Below are 22028 nucleotides of genomic sequence, written 5' to 3'. Positions count from 1 at the left end.
AAGGAGTGCAAGATCAGGGCTAAAACCCAGACCCCCAAAGCAGGGGGGCAAAGCCAGCTGGACAGGAGCCTGGCTATGGGAGGGGGGCTTAAAAATACCAAGGTGGGGAAGGGGGTGCAGTGGGAGGATCAGCTTGCTCAGCCCACCTGCTCCTCACCGGCCTGGTCCAGCAGGGTGAGAGGGCCAGGGCCCATGGGACTTTTTAAAGGCATGGTGCTAATTAGGGCTTAAAGGGGCAGGAGCCCCCTCAGACCCACTTCCAAGTGCTCCCTGCCCGGTGCCAGCTCTCTGCAGCCCACCAAAAGGACAGGCTGGAGGAGAGCATCGGGGTGGGCTCACCACGGGCCTGCCCAGCCTGGGGGGCTCATCGGGGCCAGGTGCCTCAGTTTCCCCTTCTGGGTGGTGGGGTGGTGTCCCTGAGCCCAGGGATGGTGGCACATGGGATGGAGAGGGCAGGGAGGGATTCGGGGTGGGGACCGCCAGCACAGGGACAGCGGGGCCGTGTGGGAGGGTGGGGTGTCCCGAATCCCTGTGGCGTGGGGACAGCTCGGAGCTCCTGGTGCAGCCGTTTTGGCAGAGACGATGAGTCAGAGCAACCGGGGGGGACGTGGGGTGACGTCCCGAGGGACAGGGAGGGGGCCAGACGGCGTTGCGTCACCCGTCCCCTCCCGGGCGTGGTAACGGGTGACAGTGGGTGGGACGCGGCAAGCTGAGCCGTGCCGAGCCAAACTGTGCTGAGCCATGCCAAGCCCCAGCGCGCCAAGCTTGCTTGTGAGCTGTGCCAAACTGTGCTGAGCCGTGCCACGCCGAGCTGAGCTGCGCCAAACTGCGCCACGCGGGGCTGCACCGAGCTGAGCTGTGCCAAACCGAACTGTGCCAAGTCTGATTTGCCGTGTATGTGCCCGAGCCGTGCCGTGCCGTGCCGTGCCAGCCCTCCTTGCTCTACTGGGACGCTCCGAGCTGCACCGCTCCTATCTCAGCGCAGCGTACGGCCCCGAGCCGAGCCGAGCCGTGCCGGGCGGAGCTGGTTGCGCTCCGCCCCAGCCAGGCGGGCCGGGGTTGGGGGGTGGTGGTGGTGGGGGGGGGTGTCATTTCCTCCGCCGTGCCGAGCCGTGACGAGCCGTGCCGGGATGGGGCGGTAGCGGCCATGGAGCGGGCCGAGGGCCGGCCCGGGGCCGTGCAGTTGGTGCATGTGCAGCTTCAGGGCGGTGCGCCCTGGGGCTTCACGCTGCGGGGGGGGCTGGAGCACGGCGAGCCCCTCATCGTCTCCAAGGTAAGATCGGGGGTCCCATGCCTCTCCCCCCCCACCCCTCCTCCTCCGACTCCCTTTCCCCGCTTCCCAGGGCTCTCCCCGGGGGCAGGGAGGGCGGAGCGCAGGGAGCGGGAGGAAATTCCTCCGGCACATCCGTTGGGCTGGCGGGGGGGTGGCCACCCCCGCACCCCTCCACCCCAAAGGAAGGCGATGCCGGGTCGAAGGGGGAGGGGGGGGGACACCCGTGTCCCCGCGATGCCGCCTCCATATCCTCAAGATGGGACTTCGGGGGAAGTTGGGGTCCCTCCGATCCCACTCTGCCCCATCCGCGGAGGGTCCGCGCTGGGGGACGGGGTTTATCGCGGGGGTGGTGGCAGCTGTGTTCCCTTCTCCGGACCCCCCCACCCTGCGGGTGTCCCCCACCCTGAAGTTGTCCCTCACTCTGCGGGTGTCCCCTCTTTTTTGGGATCGGGGGACATTGCCCCAGCGGGAATCGTGCAGCACCCGCGGGACACCCCAAGTGCACGGCAGGGGGTCAGCCCCATCCCCTTCGCTTGTCCCCCCCCTCCCCACTTTGTCCCGATGTACTCAGGGCCATCCCGCCCCGCTGCAGCGTAGTCTGGCTGGGGGAGCTGGAAAAGTGGCTCCCGTCCCTCCCCTGTGCCCCAGGGGTGTCACCGCGGGGCTGAGGGCCACTGTGCCCCGTGTCAGGGATGGGGACTCCGGGGACGCGTCCTGCTGCTGCGGGAATAAAGAGGGGGGGGGGTCCTCGCCGTGCCGGCCCCCGCCACCGCCGCGTGTGCAGTGCAGACAAAGGGGGCTTGTTCCAGCGCTCTGTGCATTCAGAGAGGGTCCCCCGGGGCGCCCGCAGCCGGCCGAGGGGCGTACGTGCTGGCGGAATGGGGGGCCCCGCTCCCCATGCTGGAAGAAGGATGGAGGGGTTCCCGTTGTGTGGGTCCTGTCCTGTGGTGGGCTCGGTGTGGGTTCCGGCAGGTATTCCCTCCCCCCCCCCCCCAGCCAACTTGGTGCCACCATTAGGGACCAGAGTGAACGCTGAGGTTTGGCTGCCCAGCTCTGCGGGTGCTGAGCTGCCCCTGGGGCCCCCAGCTCTGCCCCTGGGGGTGGTGGGGAGTGGTGGGGAGCCCCAGGCAGTGGGGCTGGCTGCCACCCAGGCGGGCGCTGAGGGCTCTGTGCTCAGAGCCCGTTCCTCTGCCGGGCAGGGTGGGGAGCCCGCGGGCAGGGTGGGTGCCTGGCGGTGGCGTGTCACCCCATAGGTGGCTTTGGGGTCCCCGCGGGGCCCTCCGGGAATGGGTGCAGAGCCCCACATTGTCTGTTTTCCCCTTAAACTCCTGGACGGGCTGCAGAGCAGCATCCTTACGGGGCTGGAAATGAAGCCCCTATGGGCGACGGGCACAAAGAGCCCTTGTGCTGCCCGCGCCCGCAGGGGAATCTGCTGGGACGGGACATTTTTCTTCCCCCTCCTCCTTTCCCTATGTCCTTTCTTAGCTCAGAAATTCATGTGACCGGGGCGGACACCGCAGCTCCCTCGCATTCACAGCGGGGTGCTCAGGCTGAAGGCACCATCGGGGTGTGGGGAGCAGCTTTAGGGATGGTGCTGCCCTGATGCCTGTCTCTCACCCAGGTGGAGGACGGGGGGAAGGCAGCGCTGTCCCGAAGGCTGCAGCCTGGCGACGAGCTGGTGAACATCAGCGGGACCCCCCTGTACGGCTCCCGCCAGGAAGCCCTCATCCTCATCAAGGGCTCCTACCGCACCCTCAAGATGATCGTCCGCAGGTTGGCACCGGGATGGGGAGGGGGTCCGGGTGTGTGGGGTCAGCCCTGTCACGGCTTCTGGTCCCTGTGGTGGGGTGGGCAGGTCCCAGCCTGGTGCCCCTTGCTCACCGCCCCCTCTCTGGGCGGTATCTATGAGCTCTCCCTTCCTGCTTGCCTGGGGAAGGAAAGGAAGGCAGTGCCGCCCCCCCCCCCCCCCAGGTCCCCCCCCCTGCAGCCACTTTGCCGGCTGCTCCCAGCCGGGCTGCAGCACTGGGGGGCACAGAGGGTCCTGGGCCGTGCTGCCGCCGGGGTGCAGCTTCATCCATGGTGAGTTTGGGGGTGCTGGGGGGAGGGGTAAGGGACCCTCATGCCCTCCCCTCAGACCCTGTTCCCTCTGTGCCAAACCCTGGGGAGTGGAGCAGCCCCATGGATGCTGGGGCTGGTGGATGGCATTTGTGGAGTGCAAGAAGTGGCGTCACCCCTCGTATCCATATGGGAACACTTAGGGGGGACTGGGATGGGGGGCACAGGGGTGTCCCTATTGTCCCTTCACAGGGTCTAGCAGCTGAAGCCAGGAGGGCTGAACTCATGCTGGGGTTGGGAGGAGAATGCTCAGCTGTGCCCCATACCAGGACCCCATGTGCCATACCTGGGACCCCCGTGGTCCCCCCCATCACTGTTGTCCCCCTTAGATGGGCGCTGGCCTGGGGGGTAGAGGGGGTGGGCAGGAAACCCCATAGGAAGTGACTTCAGCCCCGGTTCCTCGGCCCGGCTTCCTCCCCATTCTTGTCCTCTCCCGCTGTTGCTCTTGGCAAGGAGGAGCGTGCCCGTCCTCCGGCCCCATTCCTGGCACGTGGCCAAGCTCGCCGAAATCCGCCCCGACGCCCCGGCCATGCACTGCCCCCCCGACGCCTTCAGCCTCTCCTGGCCCTCGGGTTGTGATGTCAGGTGAGAAAACACAGAGGGGTCCCGGTTAGGGGGAAAAATGGGGAGGGGGGTCCCCAGGCTGCCCCACACCGCGGGTTTGCCGCTGCCCTGTTTACTGCTGGCAGGAAGGGGTGGTGGCTGTGCCGGAGGCAGCCAGGAGGTGACGAGTCCCGGTGCCACGCATTCCCCGTGTCCCCTGGGCAGCCGTGGTGCTGACCTGAACCTGGGGGTTGTATGCTCCCCTTTGGGGACACTGACGGCACCGTGACGCTGCCGGCAGCGAGCTGTCCCTGCAGTGGAACCCGCTGTCCCGGCACTGCAGCACGGACCGGAGCAGCTCCATCGGGAGCATGGAGAGCCTGGATCAGCCCGGCCACGCTTACTACGAGGGCACCCCGTCACCTGTCGAGCACCACAGCAAGCGTGACTCAGCCTACAGCTCCTTCTCAGCCAGCTCCAACACCTCGGACTGCGCCCTGTCCCTGCGTCCCGACGACTCCACCGGCCCCGAGGGTCCCTGCAAGGCCCCCGACCCACGCTACCTACAAACGGGCACTGAAGGAGCAGAAGCACGGCACGCTGCCCGGCACCCCGTGCCCCCGCAGCCCCCCGTGCGCAGGGACAGCCTGAGGGCCTCCCCAGCCAGCAGCACGGATCGCCGCCGCGTGCCGGTGCCCGCCGCCCCGCTGCACGCCCAGGGGAGGTGGATCTCCGACACCTTCCTGTGCCAGCGGGACAAGGACAGCGAGGGGAGCGGCGGGAGGATGCCGGCGGCGTGTCCTCCCAGGGAGCATCTCTCTGCTGATCAGTACTACATGCTGAGCTCCCACCCCGACCGCTGCGCTGGGGACGGTGGGGACCGCCCCTACCCGGAGAGCAGCGTCCACCGTGCGCCGGATGCGGGGATGGAGACAGCGGGGGACACGGCGCTGCTGTCCCCTCTGCAAGGCCATCGTCACAGCGCGCCTGAGCAGCTGCTGGCCTCCCAGCTCCGGGCCCTCCACGTGAGCAGCGGCAGCGGGCGGGCGTCCCCTGCGTCCCCGGCGCCTGAGAGCCACCGCTGGACCACGTCCCCTCTGCACGCAGAGCCCTGTGGGCCGGGAGGGCTGAGCCCCGCGCCCAGCACCGAGGGCCTGGCTGAGGAGCACCGGGCTGGGGGTCGACGTGGCGGGGGTCCCCCGAACCGCTCAGCTCACTTTCGGCGCCGCAGCGAACGCTTCGCCACCAACCTGCGCAACGAGATCCAACGGCGCAAAGCACAGCTCCAAAAGAGCCGGGGACCCGGAGCGCAACCCCGGGGCGAGGAGCCGGTGGAGGAGGCGGAGGAACCCACCGAGGGCTCGCCCAGCCCCGCACCCAGCGAGGACGGCAGGAGCTGCACGGGGGATGTGCCCTCGGGCCCCGAAGCTGAGCGGGTGGCACCCGGCCGGGGCCGCTGGCGCTGGTCCCCGGAGCGCAAGCTGCAGCCGCAGCGTTCTCCCAGCCCCCGAGAGCACAAGGGTGCAGAGGAAGCTGTCCTGCTGCCCTTCGCTGACCGCCGCCGATTCTTCGAGGAGAGCAGCCGCCCCGCGCCCGCCTGGCATGGAAAACCCCAAAAAGCGGCCGAGCCTGACCCTTTCCCGCCCGCTGAGCACCGTGACGCTCGCCGCATATCTGGACCCTACAGCGAGTGCTGCCGGGAGCAGCCGCCCTACTACAAGGTGCTGCCGAGGCACGGAGAGCTGGAGTATCTGCGGGGCTGCCCCTATCCCTATGGGGCTCCCCCTGGGATGCACGAACCTTGCCGCTACTGCGCTGGGGAGATGTGCCCGGCGCTGCTGCCCCGCGGCCATGCCTACCGCTGCCACCCCTGGGCACGCTGCCCCGACTGCTGCTGCATGCCACGGGATGAGGGCAGCACGTGGGCACCCCGAAAGGCCTTTATGCCGGTGAGAGAACCATGCTTTTGAGATTTGGGGTTGGACATCGGGTCCTGGCTTGCTGGATCCTGCCTGATCTCTGCCGTCCCTCCATCTCCACGCAGGAATTTCCTCTGGAGGAGTGGGAACCGCCGGCGATAAGCAGGAAAACCAGCCAGTCCATTGGGTGAGCCCGTGCAGAGTTTGGGGGGGGGGGGGGGGGGGTTGCACACATCACCATGCATGCAAAGCGGTGGGCACAACGAGGGGGGGGGATGACTTCTCGATGCTTTTCTCCCCAGTGAGCTCTCCCACTACAAACCGGGCTTCCAGCGGCTCGGCCCTTTCCGGCCCTGCTTCGAGAGCACAGAGCCCGAGTGGCCGCCCTGCTACCGCACCACATCCACGCATGATTTGTCATGGGATGGCGAGCGGCCGCCCCGCTCCCCCGACCCCCCCCCGGAGCCTCTGCACCACCCTCTGCGGGGCCGAGCCTTCTCCGAGAGCCACCTCAACTTGGAACCCTCTAGCCCCCGCACCCGCAGGGACTTCCTCCGGGTGCAGTCAGAGGCTCCGGGTTTACCCAAAAAAAAGGGTCCCCCTCCCCCCCGCCCACCGCCCCCCAACTGGGAGCAGTACAGGTTGCGCCGAGCATCGCAGCATCTCAAAGACGGCTCGGGATCCGGCACGGCCCCGCCACCATCCCGCAGCATCGCCGAAGCCGTGCGGCAGCGGACGCGCAGCCTCGCTGCTGACACTGCCCCTGCCCGCCCCCGTGGGACCCCGGAACCCGAAGCTGAGCTCTGCAGGTGGGCGCTGGGGGGACCCCGGGGTCACCTCCCCGCTGTGGGGCGTTGGGGACCGCTCTGTCAATTGAAGGGTGGTGTCAGCATCTATGTCCCTAGGCTGGGTGGGATGTGGGGGGTTGCAGGTCTCTGAGCACTCCCCCCTCATCCCCCTGCGTGTCCCCGTGTGGTGATGTTCCCACCACTGTGTCCACAGGGTCAGGGAGGAGCGCTCAATATCGAAGGAGCCCTGGGAGCAGGAGGACCCCCCCCAAAGGCTCAGCCGGGGCCGGGAGCGGGGCTGGTCGAGCGAATGCCCCCTGCCCACCCCCAGCCCCGTGGGCACTCCAGGGAGACCCCATTCCCGCAGTCCCGAGGTGCCGAGCACCCGGGGGGGGCGGCCCCAACCCCGCCGCATGAATTCGGAGGAGCTGCTGTGGGATGTGGCCGGCAGGGACCGCTCCTTGGCCGGAATCTTGGTGTCCCCTCCGGTCACCGCTGCCACCGTTATGGGCGAGCTGCTGGCAGCAGGGGACCGGCAGGCGTGGAGGGAGCGGATCCAGCAGGATTGGCACCAGGAGCCACAGGACAGGTAGGGGTGGCACCTCGTGTCTCCCAGGCACGTGAGGATGGATGTGTCCCCGTCACTGAGTCCCTGTGCCCACAGGCAGGGCTTCGAGCCCATCTCGCCGCCCCCTGGGGCCACCGGCAGCCCCCCCTCCTATGCAGCGTATTATGGCAAAGCTGAGCTGCTGGGCAAGGTGAAGGAGCTGCCCGAGGTGGCAGAGGGGAGCTCGGAGGAGGAGGAGGAGTTGGAGCGGGAGCTGGTGGAGAAGAAGGTAACGGGGATGTGGGTTTCTGGGTGGAGGATGCTCCATCGTGCAGGAAAGCTGGCTACAGGGTGCAGGGATCCGTGCAAGGATAGTGGCTGCATCCCTCAGCCGTGCCAGGCTGCTCCCTGCAACCTTTGTCTGTGCAAGGATTCTGGCTTCATGCCTCCGTCCATGCAAGGCTGCACGTCTCCATCTGTACAAAGATGCTGGCTCCGTCCATGCAAGGCTGCTCGCTGCATCCTTCCTGCAGCAGGATGTTCAGCGCCGTGCTGCCATCCCTGCACCCCACCGTTGGTCCCCCAAACCCCATCTGTCCCCGTCCCCCTGACAGCTGCAACTGGTGGACAGCCTGAGCCGCAAGCTGGCGGTGCTGCGGGAGGCACAGCGGGGGCTGCAGGAGGACATCAGTGCCAACGGGGCGCTGGGAGAGGAGGTGGCAGCACGCCTGCAGGCGCTCTGCACGCCGGGCGAGTTCGACAAGTACCGGCTCTTCGTGGGGGACCTGGACAAGGTGGTCAACCTGCTGCTGTCCCTGTCGGGCCGCCTGGCGAGGGTGGAGAACGCGCTGAGCGCTCTGGGGCCGCACGCTGCCTCCGAGGACAAGGTGTGCCACGGGAACGGCGGTGGGGTCGGGCTGCAGCGGGGCGGGGGACCCACGTCCTGCGTGTCATCTGTAGGTGGCCCTGAGGGAGAAGCAGCGGCTGCTGGCGGCGCAGCTGGAGGATGCCAAGGAGCTGCGGGAGCACGTGGGGCGGCGGGAGGAGGCGGTGGGTGCCATGGTGGCCCGCTACCTGCCCCCCGAGCAGCTGCAGGACTACCGGCACTTCGTCAAGATGAAGTCGGCGCTGACGGCCGAGCAGCGAGAGCTGGATGAGAAGATCAAGCTGGGGCAGGAGCAGCTGCGTTGCCTGCGCGAGAGCCTCGGCCAGGCGCCTGCTGGCTGCTAGCCACATCCCTCCATCCCTCCCTCCCTCCATCCCTCCATCCCTCCCTCCATCCCTCCATCCCTCCCTCCATCCCTCCATCCATCCATCCATCCCTCCCTCCATCCATCCATCCCTCCCTCCATCCATCCATCCATCCACCCATCCATCCCTCCCTCCCTCCCTCCTTTCCTCCATCCATCCCTCCACCCACCCCCCCATTCCTCCATCCAATCTCGTTTATTTTTCCACATATTTATTCCCCAGGCCTAGCGATCGCACCGTGGGATGGGTGTCACCGTGGCCCCCCGTCCCGCCGTGTGCCTTCGACCCCGTGCCTCAAAGGGTTAAGCCCTCTGCCCCCGTCCATCCGTTCTGTCCGGGTCCGTGTGTCCGTCTGCTCTGTCCGGAGGCAGAGGAATGCGGCCTCCTCTTCCTCCCCATTGTGTTGGGAACAATGGCCCCGGTCCCTCGGTCCCATATCCCCATTGCCCACGGGGACACCAAGCGGTGGTGTCACCCGCACCGGAAGGGAAGAACGTGGGGAAAAAATCCCCCCCCCAAGGACAAAACGGGGCTCCCATCCCCAAATCTGCCTGTGCTGTGGTGTCCCCCACCAGCACTTAGCCCCCCTGCCGCCGTCCGTCTGTCCCCAGCGTCCGTCTGTCCCCTCCACGCTCGTTTTGCACAGGGGTTCTGCGGGGGGGGGGAGGGTGGGGGTGGGGAGGGGACATTGTTAGGACCAAAGAGCGCTGTCCCCACCGGGAGGGGACGTGGGGACGGTGCCCTGGTGCCTGTCACACACTAAAGGAGCAGCAGCTGCTGCACGACTGTCCCACGGTGTCCCGCGTGCTTTGTCACCACGTCCCCAGATGTCCCCGGTGCTGTCGGGCTGAGCGGGGCTGGGGGGGGGAAGTGGGGGGAGCAGTGTCCCCACGCCTTTCGCCCCACGTGTGAGGGCAGCGCCGGCCGCTGGGTGGCACCCGCGGGCAGATGTCACGAGTGGGGCGGTGCGTGGGGCGGAAACACGCGGGGGGGGGTGGATGTGAGCACGGGACGAGCGTGGGCACGCGTGGGTGAACGCAGGTGAATGAGGGCTGAGCGTGCACACGTGTGCGAGCGCGCACACACATGCAATGCACGCACAAGTGTGTGAGTGAGCACGCACGAGTGGGTGCACAGACACGCGTGTGAGCACCCACATGCACATGCAGGCGATCGCGTGCACGCGCAGGGGGAAAGGTGAACGGATGCACACGCGTGCGTGCACACACGTGCACACAGGTGAGTGGATGCACGCGCACACACACAAAGGTGAACGCACACACGCGCATGTGCCCGGGCTCTCTCCGTGCTCCCCACGCCCGAGCACGCCCGTGCACGCGTGGGCGGATGCAAATACCCGCGCAGCGCGGTGCATGCGCTCACCTGCTCCCCTCGCGCACGCGTGGGGTGCGTTCCCACGCGCATCCCCTTCCACCTCCCCACTCCACGCGCACCGCTCCACGTGGGCGGTGTACACGCATGTGCGCGGCGCCGCGTGTGCGCGCGGGCTCGGGGCCGCGCGTGGGCCGCCCGCGCGCGGCGCAGCGCAGCGCGGCAGAGCGGCAGAGCGGCAGAGCGGCAGCCGGTGCAGGCTGGGGCTTGCAGCGCAGGGGCAGGGCCGGGGCTGCCGTGCAGAGGCGTCGTGCTGGGGGGGCCGGGGGGGGCACCGCGTCCTTGCACCGGCATCGGCATCGGCGGCGGCTCCGGGCTGCAAAGGTGCGTGCCGTGGGTTTTTAAATGGGGGGAAGGGGGGGGGGGTGTTCGGGTGCGCGGATCTGCGGTTGGATTGAGAGGGGGGGGAGCGCGGTGGGGGGGGCTGCACTGCGGTGCTGCTGCTTTGCTTCGCCCCCCCCCCCCCCCCCCCATCCCATCATAAATCGGCTGCCCACGCTTGGTGCCGCGAAGGGAGGAGGCAGAGCATGTAAGGGAGGTGGGAGGCTGCAGTGGGTGCCCCCCCTTCCACACACACTCCATATGGGGGGCTCCCATCCCGCCCTGGAAACCCCCCATCCCTTCCTGAGGTGAGAGAGAGCCTCCCTCGCCTCCCCCCAGCACACCCCAAAGACAGACACCCACGGGTGGGGGCTGCGGGGGGGGGGAGGGGGCTGCACCCCAACGGCACCGGGTGGCAAATGGGGGAGCAAACACTGGGGCACCGAAACGAGGAGAAACGTTACAGGGAACGGGAGTTGCGCACCCCAATGGCACCGGCCCCATGGATTCCCACCTCGCAGGGGCTCTGTGCCCCACCTCAGGGCCCCATCTCCCCACCTCAGGGCTGTGTGTCCCCCTCCCCCCCCCCCAGAAGATGGCCGAGAAGCTGGTGGCCGGCGACCTGTTCCTGCGGCAGGCGCGGGAATCCGTGTCATCCCTGGACTCGGACAAGCTGTCCCCTGTGTCCCCCGAGGCGGGCGGCGAGGAATCGTCGGACAGCGAGGGCGAGCAGGAGGGCAGCACCCACAAACTCATCCGAAAGGTGTCCACCTCGGGGCAGATGAGGAGTAAGGTGAGGGGACCCCCTCCCCCTGTCTGCTCCGACCCCGTATCTTTGTTTTATTTCCTCCCCTCCGTGGCTACAGGTCGGTGGTGTGTGTGCGGCGTGAGGTTTTGGTAGGTCCTACAGAAATATGGGGTGCTGCCATGGGGACAGGAGACTGATGTGGGTCTGGGGGTGACAGAGTCCCCCCCCCACCCGTGGTGCTGTTTGAGACCGTGGGCTCTGTGCTGTGCCATGCATGGTGGTGTCACGGGGTCCCCCTGTGCAGGTGGCAGTGTCCAGCAGTTCACTGTGCAGGAGGCAACGCCAGGGAGGGAACGCGTGTGGCATCTGAGGTGGCCCCGGTGCAGCCATGTGGGGAGGGGGGTAGCACCCCACAGACCTAATTAACTCGGAGTTAATGAGGGAGAGCCCAGTGCTAGGGCTCCTGAGAGATGCCTGGTTTAGTGGTGAGGAGGGGACACCTATTTTTGGGTGTCCTCAGCCGCTGCCACCCCTGATAACAGGGGACCTATTGAGGTTTTGAGGCCCCCACCCCACCTCTTGGGGTTCAGCATGCCCCCGTATGATGGCGATGTCCCCTTGAGGACAGCACAGGGCGGACATCCCATCCCCATCTGCGCTGCATCCACCCCCATCAGCACGCACCCCAAATGCCAACCCCATCCCCCCCCCCATCCATCCCAGCCCCCCCATCCCCCACACCCCAACTCGTGGGCTGTAATTGCGGGGCTCCCCGTGGGGTGCTTTGTGCCGGCCCTGGCGCGGAGGCGTTGAGGCCATTGTGCTCGGTGACAATGACAGCTGCCAGGCACAGGTGCCCCTGCAGGGCTGAATGGCCCCAGTGCAGGAGGGGGGTTGCTGCCACCCCCTCCTCCTCCTCCTCACTGGGGCCGAGGGCTGCCGGTTCCCTGTGGGCATCAATGCAGAACTGGGGATGGGAACGTCCCCCATCACCGGCAGAGCAGTCCTGAGGTGTCACCCTGGGGTGTCACCTGCTGGAGTAAGCCTGGGGACAACGCTGGTGGCACTGGGCTGAGAAGTGTCACCGCAGAGGTGCTGGGCTGCAGATTGTCTCTGAGAGGCTCTGGTGGCTGCCCGAATGCTGTCCTATGTGCCTCCACTCACTTTGGGGGTCCCCCTTCATGCTTTGGGGTCCCCTGTGTTCTTTCGGGGATCCCTTGCAGGCTGTTAGGTCCCCTGTGCGCTTTGGGGTCCACTGCATGCTCTTAAGTCACCTGCATGCTTTGGGGACCCCCTATATGATTTGAGGTCCCCCTCCTGCCTTGGGGTCTTCTGCATGCTTTGGAGTCCCCCCGCATGCTCTGAGGTCACCTGAATACCTTGGGGTGCCCTCGTGTGCTTTGGAGTCCTCCAACATGCTTTGGGGTGCCCCGATGTGCTTTGGGTCCATCTGCATGCCGAGAGGTCCCTGTGTTCTTTGCCCCCCCCCTACATGCTTTGGGGTCTCCTGCGTTCCTCGGGCTCATGAGATTCCCCCACACGCTTTGCAGCCCCCCTGTATGCTTTGGGGTCCCCTGTGTGCTGTGAGTTCCCCCCACGGAGACGTCCTGATCCCATAGGGCTCTACTGGGGACCCCATTGATCAGCCCGCGGGGACATCATCCCAGATCCACGGGATGCCTTCGGCACCAGGGCCCATCCGTGCCCCACATCGCTCCCAGCCCACGGGGACGTGGCAGGGGATGGGGTGCTGCCTGGGCCACTGCGATAGCCCCGGTGCCAGCAGCCGGATGTCTGCGGGGTGCCTCACCCCGACTCATTTTCCGTTGTGCACGCTCTGCATCGCCATCCCCCATCCATTCTGCAACCCCTTTTCATGCAGCAGCACCGAAACCTCGCTGGGGTCCCCTCAGCACTGGGCTTTGGGGGCTGCAGGGCGTATCCCCGGGGTGCACAGCCACAGCCGAGCCCGGAAGGGCTCATTGCACTGCACAGCTGATAAGGTTTGCAGCTGCCCGCGGCCCTCTGCGTGCACCCCAACCCTGCCAGCTTTCGGGGGGTGCGGGGTCGGACCCGCCGGATCCCGCTGCACGCCCATGGGGAGATGCAGGTTGGTGCGGTGATGCGTGCTGAGCCCCCTCTCCTCCTCTTTCTTTTAGGGCTTTTTCGCTCCGATTTTCTTTATTTGTTATTATTATTAATTTTTTTTTTTACGTGGGGGGATGGAGAGGGCTGTGCTTTTCGGGTTGAGCAGCCGGGTCACATCCTGCCCAAGCCTTGCATCGCCCGGAGCTGCTCCCCCTGCGGTGCTGGCACCCGCCCTGCAGGATCCTGCCTCCCGCCTGGCCCCCGGCCACGCCGAGCCGGGCTGCAGTGCTGGCTCCGACCCTGCTGTGCCCGCACCTTGCCGCGTCCCCTGCTCCCCCCTGCCCCAATGCAGCCCCCTGTGCATCACCACCAGGATGTCCCCTGCTCCTCGCTGTCAGGAGCTCACCATGTTCCCCCTCTCCTTCCCCCAGGAGCCCCCCCATGCTCCCCACCATCTCCCTGCATCTCCCCACTCCGCACCATTACAGCTTCCCGCAACTTCCCATCATAAATCCCCCCCCCCCCCGTCTCCTCCCACTCCTCACCAGCAGGGAGTGCCCCTCTCCCCACGTCACTGTGACCTCCCCGTGTCCCTCCATCACCCCCTCAGCCCCCTGCTCCCTCATACTCATCACCATTCCCCAACATCTCCCCATCATCACCGTGCGTCCCCCTGCCCCCATGGTCATCGCTGCCGTCCTGTACCCCCGGGCGGGGGCTCCTGGGGGCTCATGTCCCCATGTCCCCACAGAAGAGTGTGAAGGAGGGGCTGCTGTTGAAGCAGACGAGCTCCTTCCAGAGGTGGAAGCGGAGATACTTCAAGCTGCGGGGCCGGACGCTGTATTATGCCAAGGATGCTAAGGTGGGCTGGGGAGGGGGGGTCCTGAACCCCCACTGAGCTGCGTTTGGGTTTGCAGCTGCACAGAGCCCCTCTTTGTTCCCACAGTCCCTGATCTTTGATGAGGTGGACTTGTCTGATGCCAGCGTGGCCGAGACCAGCACCAAGAACATCAACAACAGCTTCACAGTGAGGCGGAGGCTTTCTGTGGGGTTTGGGTGGGCTGCCGTGGGGCTTGGGTGGGCTGCCGTGGGGTTTGGGTGGGCTGCCGTGGGGCTTGGGTGGGCTGCCGTGGGGTTTGGGTGGGCTGCCGTGGGGTTTGGGTGGGCTGCCGTGGGGCTTGGGTGGGCTGCCGTGGGGTTTGGGTGGGCTGCCGTGGGGTTTGGCTCGCTGTGTGGTGGCCTTGCAATGGGCTGTGGCACTGTGGCTTGTTGCAGGTGATCACACCATTCCGCAAGCTCATCCTATGTGCTGAGAACCGCAAGGAGATGGAGGACTGGATCGGGGCCCTGAAGTCAGTGCAGAAGTGGGAGATCCACGAGGTGGGACAGCTGTGGAGTCAGGGAGTGGGTCCTCAGGACTTGGGGGTACAGGATGGTGGGATTTTTGGGAGGGACTGCTGGGATATCGGGATGCTGGGATGGTCCGAAGGGACTGCGAGATGCTGGGATGCTGGAAGGGACCTCCGGGATGCTGGGATGCTGGGAAGGACCGCTGGGATTGCAGGATGCTGGGAAGGGCCACTGCGATTTGGGGGTGTCCCTGGGGCTCACAGGGCCGCGGCTGTGCCCCATAGGCCACACAGTTCAACATGGAACACTTCTCGGGCATGCACAACTGGTACGCCTGCTCCCACGCCAGACCCACCTTTTGCAACGTGTGTCGTGAGGCGCTCTCAGGGGTCACCTCCCACGGCCTCTCCTGCGAAGGTGGGACCCCTGGGCCATGGGGTTGGGGGGAAAGGTGGGGTCCGGGACCGCCCTCGCCCCTCACCTGCTCCTCCCCACCCCACAAGTGTGCAAATTCAAAGCGCACAAGCGCTGCGCCGTCAGAGCCACCAACAACTGCAAGTGGACCACGCTGGTGTCCATCGGCAGCGAGATCATCGAGGATGAGGACGGGGTGAGCGTCCCCGCTGAGGGGCCACCGTCACCGGGCGGGAGGTGACACCGAGTGGGACATCCCCTGTCCTCGCCCATAGCTCCTGGGTGCACGGGGCTGCTGCCCAGGGGTGACAACTGTCCCTGCCCGCAGGTGGCCATGCCCCACCAGTGGCTGGAGGGGAACCTGCCCGTCAGTGCACGCTGTGCTGTCTGCGACCGGACCTGCGGCAGCGTGCGGAGGCTGCAGGACTGGCGGTGCCTCTGGTGCAAAGCCATCGTAAGGACATGCCCCCCCTGCATCCCCTGCACGCATCCCCTGGGGGCAGTGAGGCCGCGGGTGTCCCACGTCTCGCACAAATGCCCCCAGGTGCACAGTGCCTGCAAGGAGCAGTTCGGCAAGAGGTGCCCCCTGGGGCAGTACAAAGTGTCCATCATCCCACCCACCGCCCTGAACAGCATCGATTCGGACGGTGAGTCGGGAGGGGACGCACCGTGGCTGCGGCATCAGTAGGTTCCAGAGTGAACGCCGCCCAGGGATGTTCCCGCACCGCTTCCCTCGCTCTGTCTGCTTCCCTATCCGGAGGGGTCCAGCTGGCCTCCGCCAAGCAAAATCTGTTCCTCTCCTCCGGATATTCCTTCTCGTGTTCTTTAATGATTTCCACCGCTCCGCTCAGCCGGTGGCTCATCTGCTGCTTGTTACTCATCGGGATGCTGTCAGGGCAACCGTCACGCGGTTCTCCTCCCTCCTCAGAGCTGTGTCTGCTCCATCCAACCCAGGGACTGGGAATGGGGTGGCTGAGGCGTCCCCGAGCCGGCTGCGGGCCAGCCCCATCGATCCCCTGCCATAGGCACATCGCATTCCCCATCTCATTTCTTTAAAAGCATGCTGCTGGCTGCCAACCTCCCTGAGTCATCTGCAGAGCTGGGGGGGACGTGGCAGCCTCTGGCAGTGGCTTTTTCCCAGGGCCACCAAATGCCACTAAATTAGGGTGGGGATTCCCACCTGGTTCTGGTGGGTCCGTCTCTGCAGTGGGACAGACCCCTCTGCGCCCATCGCTGTGGGTGCAGCTTGGGGACAGGAGCCAGGCCGCTGACTCACACTGTGCCTGCAGGGGAAGTGCTGGAGGAACCAAACTTGGCCCATGTGCTGCCCTGGCACAGCCTCGCCTGTCCCTGGACCAATTCCCATCCCATCCCATCTCCTTCCCCATCTCCATTCCATCCTCATTCTCATCCTCATTATCATCCCTGTCTCTATCCCGTACCATCTCGATTCCGTCCCCAACCCCATCTCCCTGCCTTTCTCCATCCCATCCCATCCAGCCCCATCCCCTTCTCCTTCCCCATTCCCATCCCTGTCACTGTCCCACCCCCATCTCCATCTCATCCCACCCCTCTCCATGCCCATAGCTTACTCTCCCTCCTACCTTTAGGGCTGCATGCAGTCAGGATGTCTTCTGAGGTGTCTCCTTCGATGTCCTCAGTGCTGGGGACAGTGCTCACGTCCGTGTGTCCCCACAGGGTTCTGGAAGGCCACCTGTCCCTCCTCCTGCTCCAGCCCCCTCCTGGCCTTCGTCAACTCCAAGAGCGGGGACAACCAGGGCGTCAAATTCCTGCGCAAGTTCAAGCAGTTCCTCAACCCTGCACAGGTCTTCGACCTCATGAACGGGGGCCCACACCTGGGGTGAGTGCCAGCACGGGGGTGTTCCAGCAGGAGCCCGGCGGGACCCCACAGCCCCTCTGCCCCTCTTTCCAGGCTGCGCCTCTTCCAGAAGTTCTCCACTTTCCGTATCCTGGTGTGCGGTGGCGATGGCAGCGTGGGGTGGGTGCTGTCCGAGATCGACGCGCTGGGGCTGCACAAGCAAGTGAGCATTGGCAGGGGACAGTGGGGACAAATGGGGACAACGGGAATGATGGGGACGATGGGCTGCCACCTCCCATCTTCATCCCACGGAGACAGCGGGGCTGAGAGATTTCCACCTCCCCATCCTCACCCCGTGGGGACAACAGGGACTGTACCTGCAGTGATGTCCCCTGCAGTACCTGAGGTGTGGGGTGCCCGCAGGGTGGGCGTGGGGCTGAACCCCGTCCCCGTCCCGCAGTGCCAGCTGGGTGTCCTGCCCCTGGGCACTGGTAATGACCTGGCACGGGTGCTGGGCTGGGGCAGCCTCTGCGACGATGACACGCAGCTGCTGCAGATCCTGGAGAAGCTGGAGAGGGCCACTACCAAGATGCTGGACCGGTGAGCTCTGGGGGGACCTTGGCACCCCCGCATGACGGATGGGGTCAGGGGGTTGTGGCATCCTTGCTCTCTGCTTGGCAGGTGGAGTGTGCTGACCTACGAAGCCCCCAAGCAGTCCCCACCGGCCCTGAAGGAGGAGGAGGATGGAGACTCCAACATCCAGGTGGGCACTTCTGGGTACAGGTCCCTTCCAGCCTGAAGTCGAAGCTTGGATGGGGGATGTTACTGGGAGGGGGGGCAACATGACATGGGGTGAGCTCGGTGGGGCTCAGGCTGGTGTGTGTCCCTGTACGAAGGGGGTGGGCACGGTGGCACGTCCCCGTCCTGGCTTGGGGTGCCCATCCAGCTGTCCTCTCCCCAGGCCCACATCTCCCACTACGCCGACTCCGTTGCCTTCCACCTCGCCAAGATCCTGGAGTCGGATAAGCACTCCGTGGTGATTTCATCTGCCAAGTATGGGGGTGCTGGGGATGGACTGTTGGGGACAGGTCCCCCCAGGACACCACCACCGGTCCCATTGTTCCCCACCTCTCCCCTCATCAGGTTCCTCTGCGGCACTGTCAATGACTTTGTGGCTGAAGTTGGCCGTGCCTACAAGAGGGCAACGGAGAACAAGCAGGAGGCAGAGCTGATGGCCAGGAAGGTGGGCCTGGGGGGCCGAGGTGGGGGCCTGTGGGTGGTGGGGGGCTGCTGGAGGTGTGGGTGTCATGGGGGTGCCCAAGCTCTTTGGGTGCCTGGGAAAGTGTGGGTGACTGATGCGCTTGGGGTGCCCAGAGTACCTGGGAATCAGGATGCTCAAGTTCTTAGGGTCCCAGGCCCTTGGGGTGCCCTGGCAAACACAAATACACAGGATTTCCAGGCAAGCACATGGTGCCCAAGCATTTGGGGTGTTCAGAGGTGCCCAGGCAATTGGGGTACCCAGGGAAGTATGGGGTGCCCGAATATTCAGTATTTCCATTCACTTGGGGTCCCTAGGCAAGCACGTGGCATCCAGGCACTTGGGGTACTCAGGCAAGCATGGGATGCTCAAACAATTGGCTACCAGGGCAAACATGGGGTGTCCCGAACAGCATGGCATGCACAGGCATTTGGAGAGCCCATCTCTTGGGGTGCCCATCCTTTGGGGTGCCAGGCACGGTGCTGAGCACGTGGCCTCCCCGCAGTGTGCCATGCTGAACGAGAAGCTGGACTCGCTGGTGCGGGAGCTGACCGAGGAGGCCCAGGCCATCGTGGTCCCCGAGGGGACCCCGCAGGGCACCCCGACTGATGCCAAGGAGCTGGAGAAAGGCGGCTTTGTGCCCAGCCCTGTGTCACGCATCTTCAAATCCAAGGAGCAGCTGATGCTGAGGGCCAACAGCCTGAAGAAAGCCCTGCGGCAGATCATCGAGCAGGCTGAGAGAGGTGAGGGGGTGGCACGAGGAGGGGCTGTGCCTCAGTTTCCCCTCAGAATGTTCATCACTGTGCAATCCCAAAGGAGAACCACCCCATCTCCATGGTGATCCAAAGGCTGGTGGGCTTGGGGGCAGCTGTTGGGGTGCAGGGGGGTGCCCTTATCTCACTGCCACGCTATGTTTGCCCCCCAGCTGTGGATGAACAGAACAAACAGACCCAAGCGTACCAGGCCACCACGGTCCCCGGCAAGAAGGACAGCTCGGAGGAGCTCAACAAGGAGGAGGAGCGGCTCTGTAAGGCACCCATGGGGCACTCAGCATCTTTTAGGGTGGGCTTTGAGGAGAGCGATGGGGGGGGGGCTCACTCAGCAGCCACCTCCAACCCACCCCACAGGCTCTCGTCGGGAGACGGTGACCTCGGCCACCTCGTCCATCCTCCTGGAGCGGCCGGACACGTTTGGCAGCTTGCAGTTCCCCGAGGACCCCGGTGTGCTGTGAGTTTGGGGTCACCCCGGGGCTCCGTTGGGTTTTCATTTCATATCCTGGTCCCAGCCCCGCTGCTTGCAGGCACTTCTCGGAGAAATGCGTCATGAACAACTACTTTGGCATCGGCCTGGACGCCAAGATCTCGCTGGAGTTCAACAACAAGAGGGATGAGCACCCCAAGAAGTGCAGGTTGGTTGAGACCTCCCCCAGGGAATAACGTGAGATGCTTGGGTCCCCCCCAGCCCAGCTCCGTGGTGCTGGGATGAACCACTGGGATGCTGGAGAGGACTAATGGGATGCCAGGATGCTGGGAAGACACTGCTGGGATGCTGGGAGGGACTGTCAGGATGCCAGGAATGACCCCTGGGATGCCAGGGTGGACCAAAGGGATGCTGAAAGGGACCACTGGGATGCTGGGAGGGATCACTGTGATGCTGGAATGGGCTGCTGGGGTGCAAGGGTGCTGGAAGAGACTCTTAGGGTGCCAGGATAGTGGGATGACTGGGATACTGGAAGGGACTGCTGGGAGGGTAAGCGGGATCACTTTGGGATCACTGTGGGGCTGGTGGCCGTTCACCACCCCCACTGCCCCCTGCAGCAGCCGCACCAAGAACATGATGTGGTATGGGGTGCTGGGCACCAAGGAGCTGCTGCAGCGCACCTACAAGAACCTGGAGCAGCGGGTGCAGCTGGAGGTACGGGGTCAGGGCCGGGAGTGGGGCCGGGGTGGGGGGCAGCGGGGCGGCCCCCATGCTCAGCCCTCTCTTGCAGTGCGACGGGGTGCCCATCTCACTGCCCAGCCTGCAGGGCATCGCCGTGCTCAACATCCCCAGCTACGCCGGGGGCATCAATTTTTGGGGTGGCACCAAGGAGGACAACGTGAGTGCGAGCTGGAGTGGGGGGGGGTTGTGCAGAAGCCCTCTCTATCACTGAGGGGTGTGTGTGTGTGGGGGGGGGGGGGGTGGCACTGAGCCCATCACGGTGAGGCCGTTTCCATGCAGAACTTCGGCGCGCCGTCCTTTGATGACAAGAAGCTGGAGGTGGTGGCTGTGTTTGGCAGCATCCAGATGGCCGTGTCACGGGTCATCAACCTGCAGCACCACCGCATCGCTCAGGTAGGGCTGGGGGGGGAGGGTAAGGGGGGGGGAGCCCCCGCTGGCTGCCGCCCGCTGCCAGCCCCGGTGCCAGCCCTGCCCGCCCCGCAGTGCCGCGTGGTGAAGATCACCATCCGTGGGGACGAGGGCGTCCCGGTGCAGGTGGATGGGGAAGCGTGGATCCAACCGCCCGGCGTCATCCGCATCCAGCACAAGAACAGGGCGCAGATGCTGACCAGGGATAGGGTGAGCCCCGTGGGATGGGATGGGGGAGGGGAGGGGGGGGGTGGGATGAGCAGCGTGGGACCTCTGTGCCCCCGCAGGCGTTTGAAAGCACTTTGAAGTCGTGGGAAGACAAGCAGAAGGGGGAGAGCTACCGGACAGCGGCACGGCCGCGGCTCAGCTCACAGCAGTCCATGGAGTACCTGACCGAGGAGGAGAGCAGCTTGCTGCAGCAGCTGTCCCGTGTGGCCGAGACCCTCATTGCCAGGTCAGGATGGGGGTGAGGGGACACGCAGGGGTGGGGGGCACAGGGACATGTCGGCTCTGTCCCATCCCCACTGCAGGATCCGCGAGGCAGCCAAGGCACACAAAGGAGTGGAGCAGGAGCTGGCGCACGCCGTCAACACCAGCACCTCAGCACTGAGCGATGCACTCTGCAACAAAGCTGCTGGCACCTCCGAGGTGAGCTGGGTTAGGGGGCCAAACCCCAACCCTAGCAGACCCCCGGCTCCGTGCTCAGCTCCCGTTCCCCCCCCCCCAGTTTCTCAGCAGGAACGCAGCTGTGGAGGTGGTGCTGAGCATCAAAGCGCTCTATACTGAGACCAGAGCGTTCCTGGAGGGAAAGGCGGTGAGTGTGGGGCTGGGGACCCCCCCGAGCCCCCCAGCCCAGGTGTCCCCTCCGCCAGTGGGTAGCAGTGGGGCTGGGGACGGTCCCTGTCCCCCACAGCTGGACTCACCCCAGGAGGAGGAAGCGCTGCAGGGCCCTCTGAGTGCACTGGGTCAGGAGCTGCAGCGGCTGCTGGACATCCACTGGCTGGGACCCATCGCCCACCCCAGCGAGGAGGTGGGTGCATAGGGGTGGGGTGGGGGGCTGTGGGGGGTGTACGAGTAGGCTCAGCCCCGTTTCTTGCAGGAGAGTGCCAGCAGTGCCAATAAGGGCAGCTTCAAGCTTCGCCTCAACATCCCCAAGCCCAGGAAGGACAAGGCACAGAAACAGAAGAGCAACAGTGCACTGCCAGGTAAAAGAACTGCGGGTACCATGGGAGGAGGGGAGAAGGGGCTGTGGTGGAGCTCAGCCCCGTGGGAAGGCTGCTTGGGTGGAGGGAGATAGCTGGATACTCCCTACAGAAACAAAGAAGCCCTACGCAGAGGTGGGGGAACAAGGAAAAGCATCTGCCACCCTTGTGTCCTGCTCTACTTGTGGGATTTTTCCTCCCTTCTAGCAGATAAATGGGGCGCTGAGGACGTGGCTGCTTGGCTGGAAACGCTTGGCTTAGGGGAGTACAGGGAGATTTTTATTCGGCACGACATCCAGGGCTCAGAGCTGATCCTGCTGGAGAGGAGAGACCTGAAGGTAGCACTGCCCTTGTTTCCAGCTCCTAGACCTTGGCACAAGAAAGCAGTGGGTCCCCCTTCCCCCTAACTGTCCCCAATTGTTGGGGACACAGCGGTGGGGAGGGAGCTGGCCCCAAGTCCTGGTTCACCAGCACTATGCCTGTGCTCCACCAGAGGAGCAAGGCTTTGCAGCTCTTCTCTCTCCTACCACAGGACCTGGGCATCACCAAAGTTGGCCACATGAAGAGAATCCTGCAAGCCATTAAGGAGCTCAGCAACCCACCCTAGGATGCCAGGGTCCCTGCTGCCCTGCGTGTACGTGGAATCCATCC

The 22028-nt window shown here is 65.5% G+C and overlaps 2 protein-coding genes across 8 annotated transcripts; both read left to right on the top strand.

The window, feature by feature from the left end:
* Positions 1–1113: 1113 nt before the first annotated feature.
* On the top strand, positions 1114–8480 carry SHROOM4 (shroom family member 4). Of its 3 annotated transcripts, none has more exons than XM_065729281.1 (10): positions 1114–1273; positions 2895–3046; positions 3842–3973; positions 4275–5880; positions 5976–6037; positions 6153–6659; positions 6853–7227; positions 7303–7474; positions 7800–8072; positions 8146–8480. In XM_065729281.1, exons 1-10 carry the CDS (start codon positions 1148–1150, stop codon positions 8413–8415), a joined length of 3675 nt encoding a protein of 1224 aa, XP_065585353.1. In that variant the 5' UTR covers positions 1114–1147; the 3' UTR covers positions 8416–8480. The 3 variants fall into 3 exon arrangements, with proteins under 3 accessions (XP_065585353.1, XP_065585351.1, XP_065585352.1); XM_065729279.1 differs by having other exon boundaries at positions 4233–5880; XM_065729280.1 differs by lacking the exon at positions 1114–1273 and adding an exon at positions 2110–2245 and having other exon boundaries at positions 4233–5880.
* Positions 8481–10098: 1618 nt separating this feature from the next.
* LOC136044162 (diacylglycerol kinase delta-like) lies at positions 10099–21993 on the top strand. 5 transcript variants are annotated; one of them, XM_065729285.1, is made up of 30 exons: positions 10099–10152; positions 10713–10942; positions 13737–13847; positions 13932–14012; positions 14261–14365; positions 14620–14752; positions 14839–14945; positions 15078–15203; positions 15294–15396; positions 16448–16610; positions 16683–16791; positions 17029–17168; positions 17250–17331; positions 17530–17621; positions 17712–17811; positions 18332–18569; positions 18752–18853; positions 18954–19053; positions 19127–19234; positions 19644–19740; positions 19817–19924; positions 20047–20160; positions 20251–20385; positions 20463–20629; positions 20706–20823; positions 20903–20989; positions 21089–21205; positions 21275–21380; positions 21585–21715; positions 21910–21993. In XM_065729285.1, exons 2-30 carry the CDS (start codon positions 10745–10747, stop codon positions 21982–21984), a joined length of 3453 nt encoding a protein of 1150 aa, XP_065585357.1. In that variant the 5' UTR covers positions 10099–10152; positions 10713–10744; the 3' UTR covers positions 21985–21993. The 5 variants fall into 5 exon arrangements, with proteins under 5 accessions (XP_065585357.1, XP_065585356.1, XP_065585355.1 ...); XM_065729284.1 differs by having other exon boundaries at positions 21275–21395; XM_065729283.1 differs by having other exon boundaries at positions 20903–21205.
* The last annotated feature ends 35 nt before the right edge of the window (positions 21994–22028 follow it).

This window comes from Cyrtonyx montezumae, unplaced genomic scaffold, assembly GCF_038088225.1.
Source record: "Cyrtonyx montezumae isolate F1298 unplaced genomic scaffold, pur_monq_1.0 scaffold_11, whole genome shotgun sequence".
Taxonomy (NCBI): Eukaryota; Metazoa; Chordata; class Aves; order Galliformes; family Odontophoridae; genus Cyrtonyx; species Cyrtonyx montezumae.
Note: the sequence above shows the minus strand (reverse complement) of the source record. Positions and strands in the feature narration are given on the sequence as shown.

Coding starts and splice junctions, on each gene's coding strand:
- LOC136044162 (XM_065729282.1), top strand. CDS start 10,745: ATGGCCGAGAAGCTGGTGGCCGGCGACCTGTTCCTGCGGCAGGCGCGG. Junction 13,848..13,931: donor ATTATGCCAAGGATGCTAAG/GTGGGCTGGGGA, acceptor TTGTTCCCACAG/TCCCTGATCTTTGATGAGGT. Junction 20,161..20,250: donor AGCACCACCGCATCGCTCAG/GTAGGGCTGGGG, acceptor CCCGCCCCGCAG/TGCCGCGTGGTGAAGATCAC.
- SHROOM4 (XM_065729279.1), top strand. CDS start 1,148: ATGGAGCGGGCCGAGGGCCGGCCCGGGGCCGTGCAGTTGGTGCATGTG. Junction 3,047..3,841: donor CTCAAGATGATCGTCCGCAG/GTTGGCACCGGG, acceptor GCTCTTGGCAAG/GAGGAGCGTGCCCGTCCTCC. Junction 6,038..6,152: donor AAAACCAGCCAGTCCATTGG/GTGAGCCCGTGC, acceptor TTTTCTCCCCAG/TGAGCTCTCCCACTACAAAC.